At 40.5% G+C, this 12,483-nt stretch overlaps 2 protein-coding genes across 4 annotated transcripts in view; one reads left to right on the forward strand and one right to left on the reverse strand.

Moving 5' to 3' along the window:
- LOC129333396 (probable 2-ketogluconate reductase) lies at window positions 1–12,397 on the reverse strand. 2 transcript variants are annotated; one of them, XM_054985019.1, is made up of 6 exons: window positions 11,539–12,397; window positions 7,716–8,099; window positions 4,992–5,163; window positions 3,222–3,400; window positions 1,303–1,399; window positions 1–337 (listed from the first exon to the last, which is right to left on the reverse strand). In XM_054985019.1, the coding sequence occupies exons 1-6, from the start codon at window positions 11,591–11,593 to the stop codon at window positions 181–183; spliced, it is 1,044 nt and encodes a 347-aa protein (XP_054840994.1). In that variant the 5' UTR covers window positions 11,594–12,397; the 3' UTR covers window positions 1–180. The 2 variants fall into 2 exon arrangements, with proteins under 2 accessions (XP_054840994.1, XP_054840995.1); XM_054985020.1 differs by having other exon boundaries at window positions 11,869–12,394.
- The window catches only part of TXNL4A (thioredoxin like 4A), a 21,188-nt gene continuing 18,988 nt past the window's right edge, over window positions 10,284–12,483 (forward strand). The window contains exon 1 of one of the 2 annotated variants that reach the window (XM_054985022.1): window positions 10,284–10,360. The gene's annotated coding sequence lies outside the window, so the exon portion shown is untranslated. The remainder of the gene's footprint in view (window positions 10,361–12,483) is intronic. The other variant, XM_054985023.1, reaches the window with a different exon arrangement.

The raw sequence follows: 12,483 nt of genomic DNA on the forward strand, positions 1-12,483 counted from the left end.
TTTGTGCTAAAAGGCCACAAAGCAAATAACTTTATTAAAAAGTTATAATGATATAAGTACAGAAAATAGCCACAAAACGGGAGCTTTATGGGAAACCATGATCGGAACAGGTTGTTATTGTAATGTCCTTTTGATAATAGGCCACTGATTATTTATTTTTTTATCACAATCAGTTGGGGTTCAGTTGGGGTTCACTTCACTTGGAATAGGAAGATCGTTCAGAACAGCCAGAGTATTTTCTACTGTTTCTTCTGTCATCATACGCAAGGCTTGAACGGTAGCAGTTCCAATGTGCGGAGTTATAATAACATTCTTCAACTGTAGTAGCTGATGGTCTCTGCAAGGAAGGCAAAACAGAATAATCAGAGCTGACCTGGCATGGGATATGCAGATCAATTAATAAGGAACATAGTCACATGAATGCACTGGAAGAGATTCCACATTCCTAAAAAGTGGTGTTTACTTCCATTGCATGGTCTTCAATGTTACACTTCCACATGGTCATATGGACCATATCACTCCAAACTTGCTCCATCTACACTGGCTCCTAATTTGCTTCCAGGGCAGGCCCAATTCAAAGTGCTGGTATTGTCTTTTAAAGCCCTATACGGCTTGAGTCCAGCATACCTGAAGCACTGTCCACTCCTATATGAACCTATCTGTTCAGTCATCTTCAGAGACCCTGCTTCAGGTGCATCTCCACCTGAGTCTAGATGATTGGCAGCCTAACAAAGGGCCTTCTTGGTCTTGGCACCAAAACTTTGGAATTTGCTCCCCAGGGAGATTTGTCTGTCTCCTTCTATTGTTGTCTTCCACCAGTAGGTAAAGAATTTTTGTTTTGTTTAGTGCTCCTCCACTATCTCTTATTAACTCTCCTCATTGATTGTGTTGTGTGTGTTTTTTAATATGTTTTATTGAATTGTTTAATTATTTTGTATATACTTTATTTTATATGCCGTTTTAATGTTTGTGGCCTTGAAGACCCTATTTGGGTGGAAAGGCAGCACAGAAATGTATTAAATGTCTCCTCTGTTGATGCCATCAACCCATGGAATAAGGATTACTCTTATCTGGGAAAACTGGTCCTCTGAATCAAAGTGTACATCACTCTGTTTGCATGGCAGCATTTCTAGATAGATTGTTCTAGGACTATGCTGTCTGAATTCTGTATTCCAGAAAATGCCAAACAAAGTATTCCCACTCCACCCTTAATCAGAGTATGGGCAATGAAAGACACAGTGTTTCATGCCTGATGCTATTAATTCAGGATAAAAGAATGATCAGAGGTTTGTTGTACTTTACCTTGGCAATGGTTCAGGGTCTGTCACATCCAAAGCTGCCGCCTTAATGATCCCATTTTGGAGTGCTTCTCCCAAAGCATCTTGATCAACTACTGCACCTAATATGGAGGGAATTATAATGTCAAAAAACAAGATAAACAGGCCTTATAGAAGTTGACTATCCATTACAAGACTCCTATTCATCTTTACTTGGAAGTACATGTCAGCATTCAATGGCTTTTTCTCACAAATAAATGAGTTGCAGCTATACAACATTCTTCAGAATGTTAGGGCTTTTCCAAATGAGCCCCTTATACATGGGCTTTTAACATCCAAAATATGGACTGCTCCAAAAGTTTTGTGACTGCAATGCTTAAATTTCTTATCTTGCTGTAGTTCTATTCAACTCCTTGACCTTGCTACAATATAAGTGAATGAGCTGTGGACTGGGGTCTAATTCTCCCACTGTCTTGCTTTGTTTAGCTAGATTAGGAAGTTATAAAATCCACAGCTGTGCCAATTACAATGTGATTAGTGATTGCGTTACTTTACTATGAAGAATTTGTTTTTCTTCCCTTTTCTTATGTAAGCCTGGGTGAACTCATTCTGAAAGCATTTTAGTGGAGTAGAACCAGAGCCTAGAAGACGTTGGAAATTGCAATGTCTGGTGTACAACAAGAAGGAAGGAAGAAGGGAAGAAGAGCCTTCCATACAGAAGGCAGCAAGGATCATTTAGTTAGGACAGTGAGGGTGGCATCTCTCTTGTTTCCTGGGGGTCATTTCCTTGTCTTGTCTCCTATTGGGCTAAACAGGGCAATATCCTGCTTCTTTTCTCTCCTGGCATCACTCTTCTCTAAGATGTAGTCAGATAGTAAGGAACTATTTCTATCTCTCCCCTTTTCTCTCAAGTATGCAATTCCTAAATAAACCTTTTAACCACTTTAATCAGCACAGCGTGACTTCACTGCACTTTATTTACCTACTCTGCCTAACAGAAGACAGCTAAGGAATATAATATTGCTTCTGTAAACTAGAACCAATTCCCAACTATAGAATATAAGCAAGAATGATTCACGATGGGTCTTCATATATAACTGCATCATTCACAAGTGACTGCTGGGAATTTTGCACTTAAAGTAATACAAGTATTGATCCTAATTTGGATAATACCCTAAAACAGTAAAACAAACAAAATGATGTAAGTAACTGATCACTAAGACCACAGACAATTTTTTTAAAAAAGCCTTCCCCTTACTAATGTATATTGTAATACCGTAGATGCTTACTCAGAAGTAAATTCCAATAGGACAATTTCAAATGTGTGCTTAGGATTGATGCATTCATATTTCTAATAATTATGAACATTTAATAATTACGAACATTTTTGTGTTTTACTGATACAACAAAGTACATAAATAAATGAGGACCTAAATAAATGAACACGGGCTGGGTTTTTTACTATCAGACTAAACTGAGGTTTTTTTAAAGTGTGCAAATCCATTAATAATGAAAACGGAGAACTGCCCATGTTCATTTCTTCAGTATATTTAAATGTACATATGAAACTCAAGGGGGTTCATAAAGAGTTTCTAATCTAGAAAGTCTCCCATCCAGGATCTGACCAGACTACCTCATGGGCTTTTAAAGGACATGTCTGTATGAAAACACTGCTCTGTGGCTGAAGAATGAGACAAGAACATCTCTTTGGAATGCCTTTTTCTATATCCTTGTTTCTGAGAGAAGCCAGCTTAATTTTTGACACTTATGATGAGATTGCTGACTGCACTCATATTTTGCTAAAACTGTTGCAATGCAGCACATTTCACATACACTCATACACAAAATTATGAGAAAGGATGGGATACATGCAAAATTGGATTGTTGAAAACAACCGCCCGCAGAAAAACAAGCGTTTACATTGCAGGCATGCACATATCCTACCTCGGCAGATGTTGATAAGAATAGCTGTGGGCTTCATTAGTTCTAGCTCCCTTTTACCAATGAGCTTGTACGTCTCCGATGTCAAGCTCACAACCAGCATCACAAAGTCTGACTGCTGGAGCAGCTCTTCTATGCTTTTACAATAAGTAGCACCAACTAACCGTTCTTCTTCTTCTTTTCTGGAGGGAAGAATAAGAGAATAATAATACTGGTGACTCTTAAAGTTCAATCTGTTTGAGAAACATATACTTGTCAAGGAGATTTATTTATTTACGTACGTCATTTAAACCCCACCTTTCTCTTCAATGGGGATCCAAAATGGCTTATATCATTCTTGTCTCTTCCATTTTATTCTCACAACCACCTCGTGAGATACATTAGGCTGAGTGTGTGTGACTGGCCCAAGATCACCCAGCAAGCTTCCGTGGCAGAGTGGTGAGTTGAACCTGGAGTCTTTTAGGCCCTAGTCTGACACGCAAATCCCTTTACCACGCAAGCTCTTTGCCAATTCCTTTCTACAGCTGTTTATTTTGGACCAACAGGCAGTATTCCAAGCCACTGCAACCCCTTCCTATTAGGTGCAACACATATACAAGTATTAGAGGTGCTGCTTTGATATTGTATTTCTGATACTATATTTCAGAAATCATCACTAATGGATGTTGGCCGATACTGAGCATTTATCAATTTAGGATAATGGGAATCAACATAGATTTCTGCCTGGCAATGATATTTTCTTTATGAAAATACTAATGTTGAAGCATCAGTGTATTTCAGTACAATAAAAATGTATGTGTGCCCTATACTTTTTGTGTTAATTACCAGTTTGGGAGATAAATAGACCAATACTTAATTTTTTTGTTAACATTTTCCCTGTTCCATACAGCATCTTCTCTAGATCCACTGTAAAACCAATACAAGTAGCTTTTTAAAAAAGAAGACAAAACCATTTGATTCTGCTGTTTGTCTATCAGATGTTTAGCTTGTACGTTACACTTGGGTTGTTGCAAATGGTGGTTAATATAGAAACAGTCATAAGAAACTGGTTTACATTTTACTGGGGGGGTGGGGGTGGGGGTGGGGAGAATAAACCAATACGAAATTACCATATCCAGAAAAACTACTACTTTTTTGCTATCAGGAAGAGTCATGTTGCAGTGACGTTTCCACCTTAAAAGATGATGTGAAAATAGGTCCCAAGCATCAACTGCAGATATTTAATTTTCCTGTTCCTGTCAGATCTGTGGCTAAATAATAGTTGTAATCCAGACTATCTTCTGCAATCAGACAAGAGTCCGTTGTTTTCAAAAGATTTACTGAAAAAGGCAACCATTATAGTCCACTGGCTAAGATGCAATATCTTGGCTGGTACACGTGTATTGTTACGAATGATAGGCAAAGAACAAGGTACAGAGTATCAAACCCCAGCAGGCCTCAACCTCCCCCCATAGTTCTCAAAACAAGCCGCTTGAGGCTGAGAAAGTGAAAGTTTCCCAAGGCTGGAAAAGCTGTAGTCAAAACATTCCTCTTCTGTGAGATAGCTGCTAGGGAACGTCTTGGCACCTGTAAAAGAAGCACTCAGAATACTAAAAGAATTAAAATGGAGTCTCTTTGGTTATAACATAGAAGAAAGCATTCTGAACCTGACAGTTCCTATCACTTGCAGATTGACTAATACACTGCAGGTAGACTTAAAACACAAAACCCAACCCTTAAAATTTTGAAGAATTAAAAAAAAATTGTTTCTATAAACGCTTAGCACGCATTTACCTGCGGTTCCTATTGTGATACAGAATGTTCATGTCAAAAGCTTTTGCCCTTTTGGCCACCTTATACCCAATGCTGCCCATCCCAATGATACCAAGGGTTGCCCGGGTGACTTCCACTCCTAACCAATCAACAGCAAAATGTTTGGTCTGTGGAGACATTGCAATATGACAACCTAAAACAAACAAACAAAACAGACAATGGTGAGTAAGAAATAAAGAGCTGGTCTTTGCAACCTGTTTATTCCATTTATGATAAATGGGTATCTATGTTCTTGAAAACTTAAAAGACAACTCACATCAAATTTCCAGGATTCACCATTAGAACTATTTCTACTTGGAATTCATAGAAATAAGCTCATAAGACTAGGCTATAACTCAGCTGCACATAGTGCACATTGATCCCAGTATAATATTTTCACAAACAAAACATTTCAGTCACTGGTACAACCAGTTAAAGGCTCTCAAATGGCATACTACAAAAATATCTAACATGGATTTGGAGAGCTGATACCAGAACTAGATGAATCTTTGATCTGAGTAACTTTAATTATCAACAAGAAGCAAGGGCAAATTTGAATTATTCAAGATTGCCAGTTATTTCATTAATGAAATACACTCATTAATAACAACATTTGATTTATATACCACCCTTCAAGACAATGCTCACTCAGAGTGGTGTACAAAGTATAATATTATCCCCACAACAAACACCCTGTAAGGTGGGTGGGGCTGAGAGAGCTCCTAGAAGCTGTGACTGACCCAAGGTCACCCAGCTGGCTTCAAGTGGAGGAGTGGGGAATCAAACCCAGCTCTCCAGATTAGAGTCCCACGCTCTTAACCACTACACCAAACTGGCTCCTTGTTTGAATGCTAAAAGACCATACACTTAAGAATAAAGGATGCTTCTGTTATTGCAACTGCAATAAGTGTTTATTTAGGATACACTTAAAAGAAGTCATGAAGGAAGGGGAAATCACTTGAAAGAACAGCAAGCTGGTGTGGTCCCACTTACGTTGCTGGACTTGGAAGATCTCTTAAAATGCCAGTTTAAAGGCCTAACTTTATCAAGAAGATAAATAGCTGGACTTTCTATTAAATGTTTTTATTTGCCTTGATTCAGGGTCAGTAGAGAGATATTCTATTGAACTAGAATTCTGGTGGGGGGCGGGGTTATGTAGATGAATGAGACAGGCTGCCTCACCAAAGTAACAAAATCAGGCAACTCCAAGGCAAGGTATGAGACTCGACCCATCCTGGCCACTCCCCAGGTTCACAAAAAAATAGGGCATAGTAAATTAACCAAGTGGGGAAAATGTCAAAAAACCATTAGAGGAGGACTACACAGTCTTCCAAGATGATGGAAGGATGAGAGCAGCTGGGTATCAGTGAAAACGGGAAAGGGGGAAATGCAGCATGCCAAAGCTCTTGAGAGATTTATTTATGTTATTTATAGTCCACCTTTCTCACTGACACTCCAGGCAAATTAGAGTATGAGTTAGTACAGTTAATTTCAAGAACATTTCATTAAACAATATGACACATAAATGCATTTGTTTATCCCATCCACTCCCACCCACCTTCATTCCACTTTTGAAGACTGGACCTTCAACATTGTTGAACCACTCCTCCCCGCTGCCTTCCTTCCCCTCCTCCTGGTTCAGTTTTTGATCTTTTTTTAAATCATCAGTTTCATTTCGATATATTGACCAACCATTGTACCAAAAGATGCAGCAGGTCCTCTGACTTTCCAGCTTTCATTTTAAAAAAGTAAGTCTCCTTCCATTGCAGAGATATGCCTTTTCCCTTACATCTCTGCAAGGGAAAGGGGCTATCATTTTGTTAAATAATGAAAGTTGGGAATTCAGAGAACCTGCTGCACCTATTGCTAAAATAGTAGGTTGATATATTGATATGAAATTAATGATTTTTTAAAAAATGGAAAAGCCCTAGTGGCCCAGGGAAGGTGGCCACTTCTAGCACCAGGAAAAGCAGCATGCTTTGAAAAGCGCATAGCCACAGCTGCTCTAGGCTCCATACCAACAGAATTCAGTTTGCCTACCAGTGCTGGCCTCCAGTTCTGGGTCAGCCCAGACAAGGCTCTGTGGTTTGGATGGTGGCGAAGGGAGTGGGGGGCTTAGGTATGGGTAGTAGAGTTGCTCCCCTTTTAGGCTTTCTCATGCAAAAACTGGCAGTGTGTTCACTTTCTATATTTTTTAAAAAATCAGTCCTTGTATTAATATAGCAATATAAGCATATGCAAAAAAGGCAGATTGTAACATTTCTGATGATGTCACTGATGATGACATCACCCTTGCCTGAAAATCCTGATTATTTAAGGCACCTGAGGGAAAAACTAAACCACAACTGTAAAATGCAAAAGGAGGGCAGCTGTGTGGAAGAACAGTACTGAAACTGATTTCAGTGCGTGTGGATTGACTGCTAAGAAAATTAGGAATAATTTGAATGTGCGGAAAAGCCTTGTAAGTGGCAGGAGAAGCACACAGGAAAGGCGGACTCATCATTTCACAGAAGAGGAACAGTCTGTGTTGTATTGTTCACTCAAATATGTACTAAACATTTGAAGCACAACAGCGCTATTGGACAAAGGACTAAACTAGCATGGAGACAGATGACTAACATGTTGAATGTAGATAACTAAGGCCTGAAAGCATTTTTAGCTTGCTGTCTGTTTGAATAGCTTCTGCAAACTGCAAAAAGGATTTACCTTCCACTAGTCTTCTGGCAGATGCCAGCATTAAGGCCATGCCTATATCTGCTGTGGAATCAGAAACAGCATGTGGAGTATTGGTTATTTTGGCTCCAAAGCTAGAAATCAGTTTCAAATCCAAATGATTCACTCCTACTCCTGAATTTCCAACCACCTTTAGGTTTGGCAAGCTTTCAAGAAGCTGCCGGTCAATGAGTGGTCTGCCATCAAATACAAAAATAGACTTGATCTTTTCATGCAACTCTTCCTTGCTTTTCTGAAATTCCTTCATGGTGATGAGATTAAAGTGTGTCTTGAGGAACTCCACGTGGCTCTCCAGTATACCAGCTGCTCCTCCTATTTCAAAGATCAAAACACCAGGTAACTCCTTTCCCCCCATATCTGAAAAACAGGGATGATGAGAAAGATTCAGTCAGAAACAGAAACTGTAAATATGTTTTGCTCACTAATTAGCCTTTACTGCAAATCTCCTGCAATTAGTGTCTCCTCTGCAGATATATTTATACTCAGGTAAACACTTGATAAAGGAGCATCACTATTAGAACAGAATCTGACCGGTTTCCATCTTTACGAACCTAAAGCATTAATTGTGTAATGTAGGAAAACTGCCTGGGACTGAACAGTTAATGGTAACATGAGGATTATGGCTGTATCTGCAGGTTTGATTCAGATGGTGTGAGCTTCTTTTACAAATTTAATATGCTATTCTTTTTCCAGAATCACAGATGTCAGTTCCTGTAGCCTTTTTTATATATGTATGTGTCAGCTTCTGAAGCTGAAAGGAAGGAAAAACATCCAATTCAGATGACAAGCCTTGGACGAGAGACTATCAATTGATGAAAAAAGTTGTAATTTTATATCATTTGGATTGACCTAACAAAAACACATTACATTGATTTTCTTGTTATTAATTTGGTGACCCAGAGGAAATCTTTACAGCTATTCATTATAGACTCGGCTTTAATTAATAACTTGTCATCACAGCAGAGTCACCTTTGTAACAATACAATCTGGTACATCAAATTTGTTACAAAACACAAGAGGCTTTCCCCAGTAATAACCGTCTCAATACACAAACTATACACGGGGAAGAAAAAAAAAGTTGACAGTCACCTGAAAAAATAATATATACAAATGCAATTCTTTTTATAAATATTTTCACATAATTAAAGATGAAAAAATACCATTAAGATTAGTGCTCATTACATCTGATGGAGGAAACAAACAGCTCAGTCCACAGCATCCTACAGGTAGAGTCTCTAAGTTCCATATTAATTTCACTTAGACGCTGAAGATATTGACAAATAACCACTTCCGGAATTGACCCTCTATATCCAGGAATGGAAACAATTTGTCACAAGCTGTCCTCCACTGACCAGAGGAACCAACAGTTACAGGTAAGTGTGTTGAATAGTGACCCTCAAATAATCCTTTTGAATTGTATTTTCTCTTTCTTTGCAGATTGGTGGAACTATGAAGATGTAAAGGGTCCCCCGAAGGGGTCCCCCCACCCTACAAGTCAGCTTGTAGGTGTGGTGGTTATACTGACCATTTTGATGTGCGCTGAGTAAGAATGCACAAGAGATTGTTTGTGGTGATTCTTTGAACAGTGTTCCTTTGGTGGAGAAACATCTGGCCCCTGAGGAAGTGGATAGAACACGAAACAAGCCGGATGTGGTTATTTGTCAATATCTTCAGCGTCTAAGTGAAATTAATACGGAACTTAGAGACTCTACCTGTAGGACACTGTGGACTGAGCTGTTTGTTTCCTCCATCAAGTGTAATGAGCACTAATCTTAATGGTATTTTTTCATCCTTAATTACGTGAAAATATTTATAAAAAGAATTGCATTTGTATACATTATTTTTTAGGTGACTGTCAATTTTTTTTCTTCCCCATGTATAGTTTGTGTATTGGGATATCAAATTTGTTTGCATATATTTGACTAATGAACTACATAAAAATTGAGACAATAATTATCAACAGGAAGTGTTCTGCAAGACCCTTTGTTTCTTTCTAGTAATAACCTTGCCCTGGCAAGTTGTTAGTGCTGTTCCCCCACCATTCTTTTGAGCAGTCCTGTAGCCCAGCAGGCAAGTAACACTTTTCTTTGTCCTTTTAGACAAATACCTGTCAGCCAGTTTCCCCTAGGCAGTAGTCAGGTGAGCAGGCTGTGCTATTAATGCTTTTGCTCACAACATTATTGTCCAAATACTTTAAATGTCAACACACAGTTGGTTAAGAATCACATGCATACCTAGAAGAACTATTTCAACTTGAGCGATCACAAAAATATGGACATTGAACTCAGGCAGACTCTGGAGTGCTGAACATAAACTCTGAGCTGGCTTAACTCTGCCTGAATGGAAATCCAGTCTCTTATCTAAGCATTCTGCACATGTTCTCCCAAGTACAGCTTCAGTTCAGTTCACAGTAACTGAAGATACTCATGCTGGGGCAGATCTGTTAATCATTGCCCGTTTATCAGCTGCCTTTTCAACAAAATAATACTCCCTTGATTGCCACAGCAATTTCACTGTACGGAAGGAAGTATTTCCTTGTGCCACAGCATTAGTCTCCATTCCACTTGAGGTCATGCTCAAGATATAACATGTAACTGCCCTGAAACTACTTTTTGTAAGTATGTAACCACGCTAATTTTTTTAAAAAACGCAAAACTTCACCAATTACATTGCAAATAGTGTGAAATTTTTAATGGCCTACTAGAGAAAGGTAAGAGCCTTCAGAATCAGTTTGTGTAACAGAGTAACAAACTGCCTGAACGGCCTTAAAAGTGGAAAGAAGGGATTTTTAAAAACCTTTAATATTTGCAGTTTAATCCTATGAACACAGTCTTAGTAATGAACTCTACTGAATGCGATAACAGCTGTGTCTAGGAGGAGCCCAACCAATCTGAGTGCTGGGAGTTGGACGGGGATGTTCAGTGGTAGATCTGAGTTCAGGTGTCCCTCATCCAGATGGGTGACCAGGTCCAGGTTGGGAAATTCCTGGAGATTTGAGGGGTGGAGATGGAGAGGGCAGGATTTGGGGAAGGGAGGGACTACAGCAGGGTATCATGCCACCCTCCAAAGCAGCCATTTTCTCCAGAGGAACTGATCTCTATGGCCTGGATATTAGTTGTAATTCTGGGAGATCGCCAGCCACCACCTGGAGGCTGGCAACCACCCACAACAAGCCTTTATCAGCCTCACTCATCTCCCTTCCGGGGTTGTTGTTGTGACAGAAGAGGATGGTGCCCTCCACCCTACCCTGTACCCTTTTAAAAAAAGATAAATATATAAAGTAGAGCCAGTTTGGTGTAGTAGTTAAGAGTGTGGGACTCTAATCTGGAGAGCCAGGTTTGATTCCCCACTCCTCCACTTGAAGCCAGCTGGGTGACCTTGGGCTAGTCACAGCTCTCTGGAGCTCTCTCAGCACCACCCACCTCACAGGGTGTTTTGTTGTGGGGATAATAATAACATACTTTGTAAACCGCTCTGACTGGGCATTAAGTCGTCCTGAAGGGCAGTATATAAATCGAATGTTATTATTATTATTAAAGTACTCAGTTTCCTGGGGGTAAAGTGTAGATGACTGGGGAAGACAATGGCACCCCGTAACAGAAGTCTGCCAAGAAAACGTGGTGATGTGACGTCCCGCCATGGGTCAGTAATGCACAGTAATGCACAGAGGACCTTTACCTTTAAATATATAAATATGACAAATAAGCACCCACCGGTCCCTAGCTAGACGGATGGATGGAGGGGGGCGAGAAGAGGCGTTCGCGGTGGCTGCTCCTCCCTCCCTCTGCAGACTCACCCAATTCCCAGCCTGGGAGCATCTTTCTGAAGAGTTTGACCTGGCTTGTGGGCATCTGGATGAACTAAGTCGGGGAAGGTCTGTGACTGCGAGGTTTCGACGAGCCTGTGCTGCTTTGCTTCCCTGCCCGAGCTTTGGGGATGGAGATCGCGCAATAGTCGAAATAAGTACTGGCATTATACTAGAAAGGTCGTTTCTAAAAAACGACACCCTCATTTTCATTAAGAAAACCCACTGCGTTTCCACGCCTTTCGCGAGCAGCCAGGCTCCCCCGCGTCCTCTTTCCCTCCCTCCTTCGTTTTGAGGCTCTTTTGAAGGTGTCAAAAATACCCCAAGAATGAAATCCGCGTTGTTATGAGGACCAGCCAAATGGCACATAAGCCAGCGCGCTTTCGAGTTCACGGGACGTCTCCACCAGGCTGGACGTCGCAAAAAGAGGTTAGAAAGGGAGAAACCCTTCACGGTCCGACGGCGAGTCCCAAGACCGACACAGAAGCCAGTAACTGGAGGGGGAGGATTCTACGCATGCGCGCTGCTTCTGGGAAGTGTAGTCCCCCTCGTCCAGTGAGGTTGGCCCGCTTTCTGTTTCTGCCAGACAAAATTGTAGAGCGCGGAGGCAGAAAAGGCGGACAAAGCAATCAGAGCAGAGTAATCAACGCTCCTCTTTCTGCAGGATGCGCTCTGGGTCCAAGAGAGCGTCCCGTTGCAGGCAAGAATGTCTCGAATAAGACATGAGGAGGACAAAATCTCTCGGGACTAACTTTTCACAAAACCATTTCCTTCATCCGTTTTGAACAAAGATAAACGCCCTTCGGCAGCCAAGCGCCCATCTAGTCCCTCCCCCCTTACTTTTCTTGTAATGGACCAGTCCCATTATAACGTGTGGAAGTGTGAACTACCAGCGTTCATTCGCTTTCCTCTTTGAAGTTTGAACTTTCCGGAAAT

This window comes from Eublepharis macularius, chromosome 7, assembly GCF_028583425.1.
Source record: "Eublepharis macularius isolate TG4126 chromosome 7, MPM_Emac_v1.0, whole genome shotgun sequence".
NCBI lineage: Eukaryota > Metazoa > Chordata > Lepidosauria > Squamata > Eublepharidae > Eublepharis > Eublepharis macularius.

Bases quoted from the DNA above. Each gene is read 5' to 3' on its own strand.
- LOC129333396 (XM_054985019.1), bottom strand. From the start codon at position 11,593: ATGCCCACAAGCCAGGTCAAACTCTTCAGAAAGATGCTCCCAGGCTGG. The intron at 3,401-4,991 runs GTAAATGCGTGC...TCTTCCCTCCAG, and splicing joins TATCACAATAGGAACCGCAG to AAAAGAAGAAGAAGAACGGT. The intron at 338-1,302 runs GTAAAGTACAAC...CCTTCCTTGCAG, and splicing joins GACCCTGAACCATTGCCAAG to AGACCATCAGCTACTACAGT.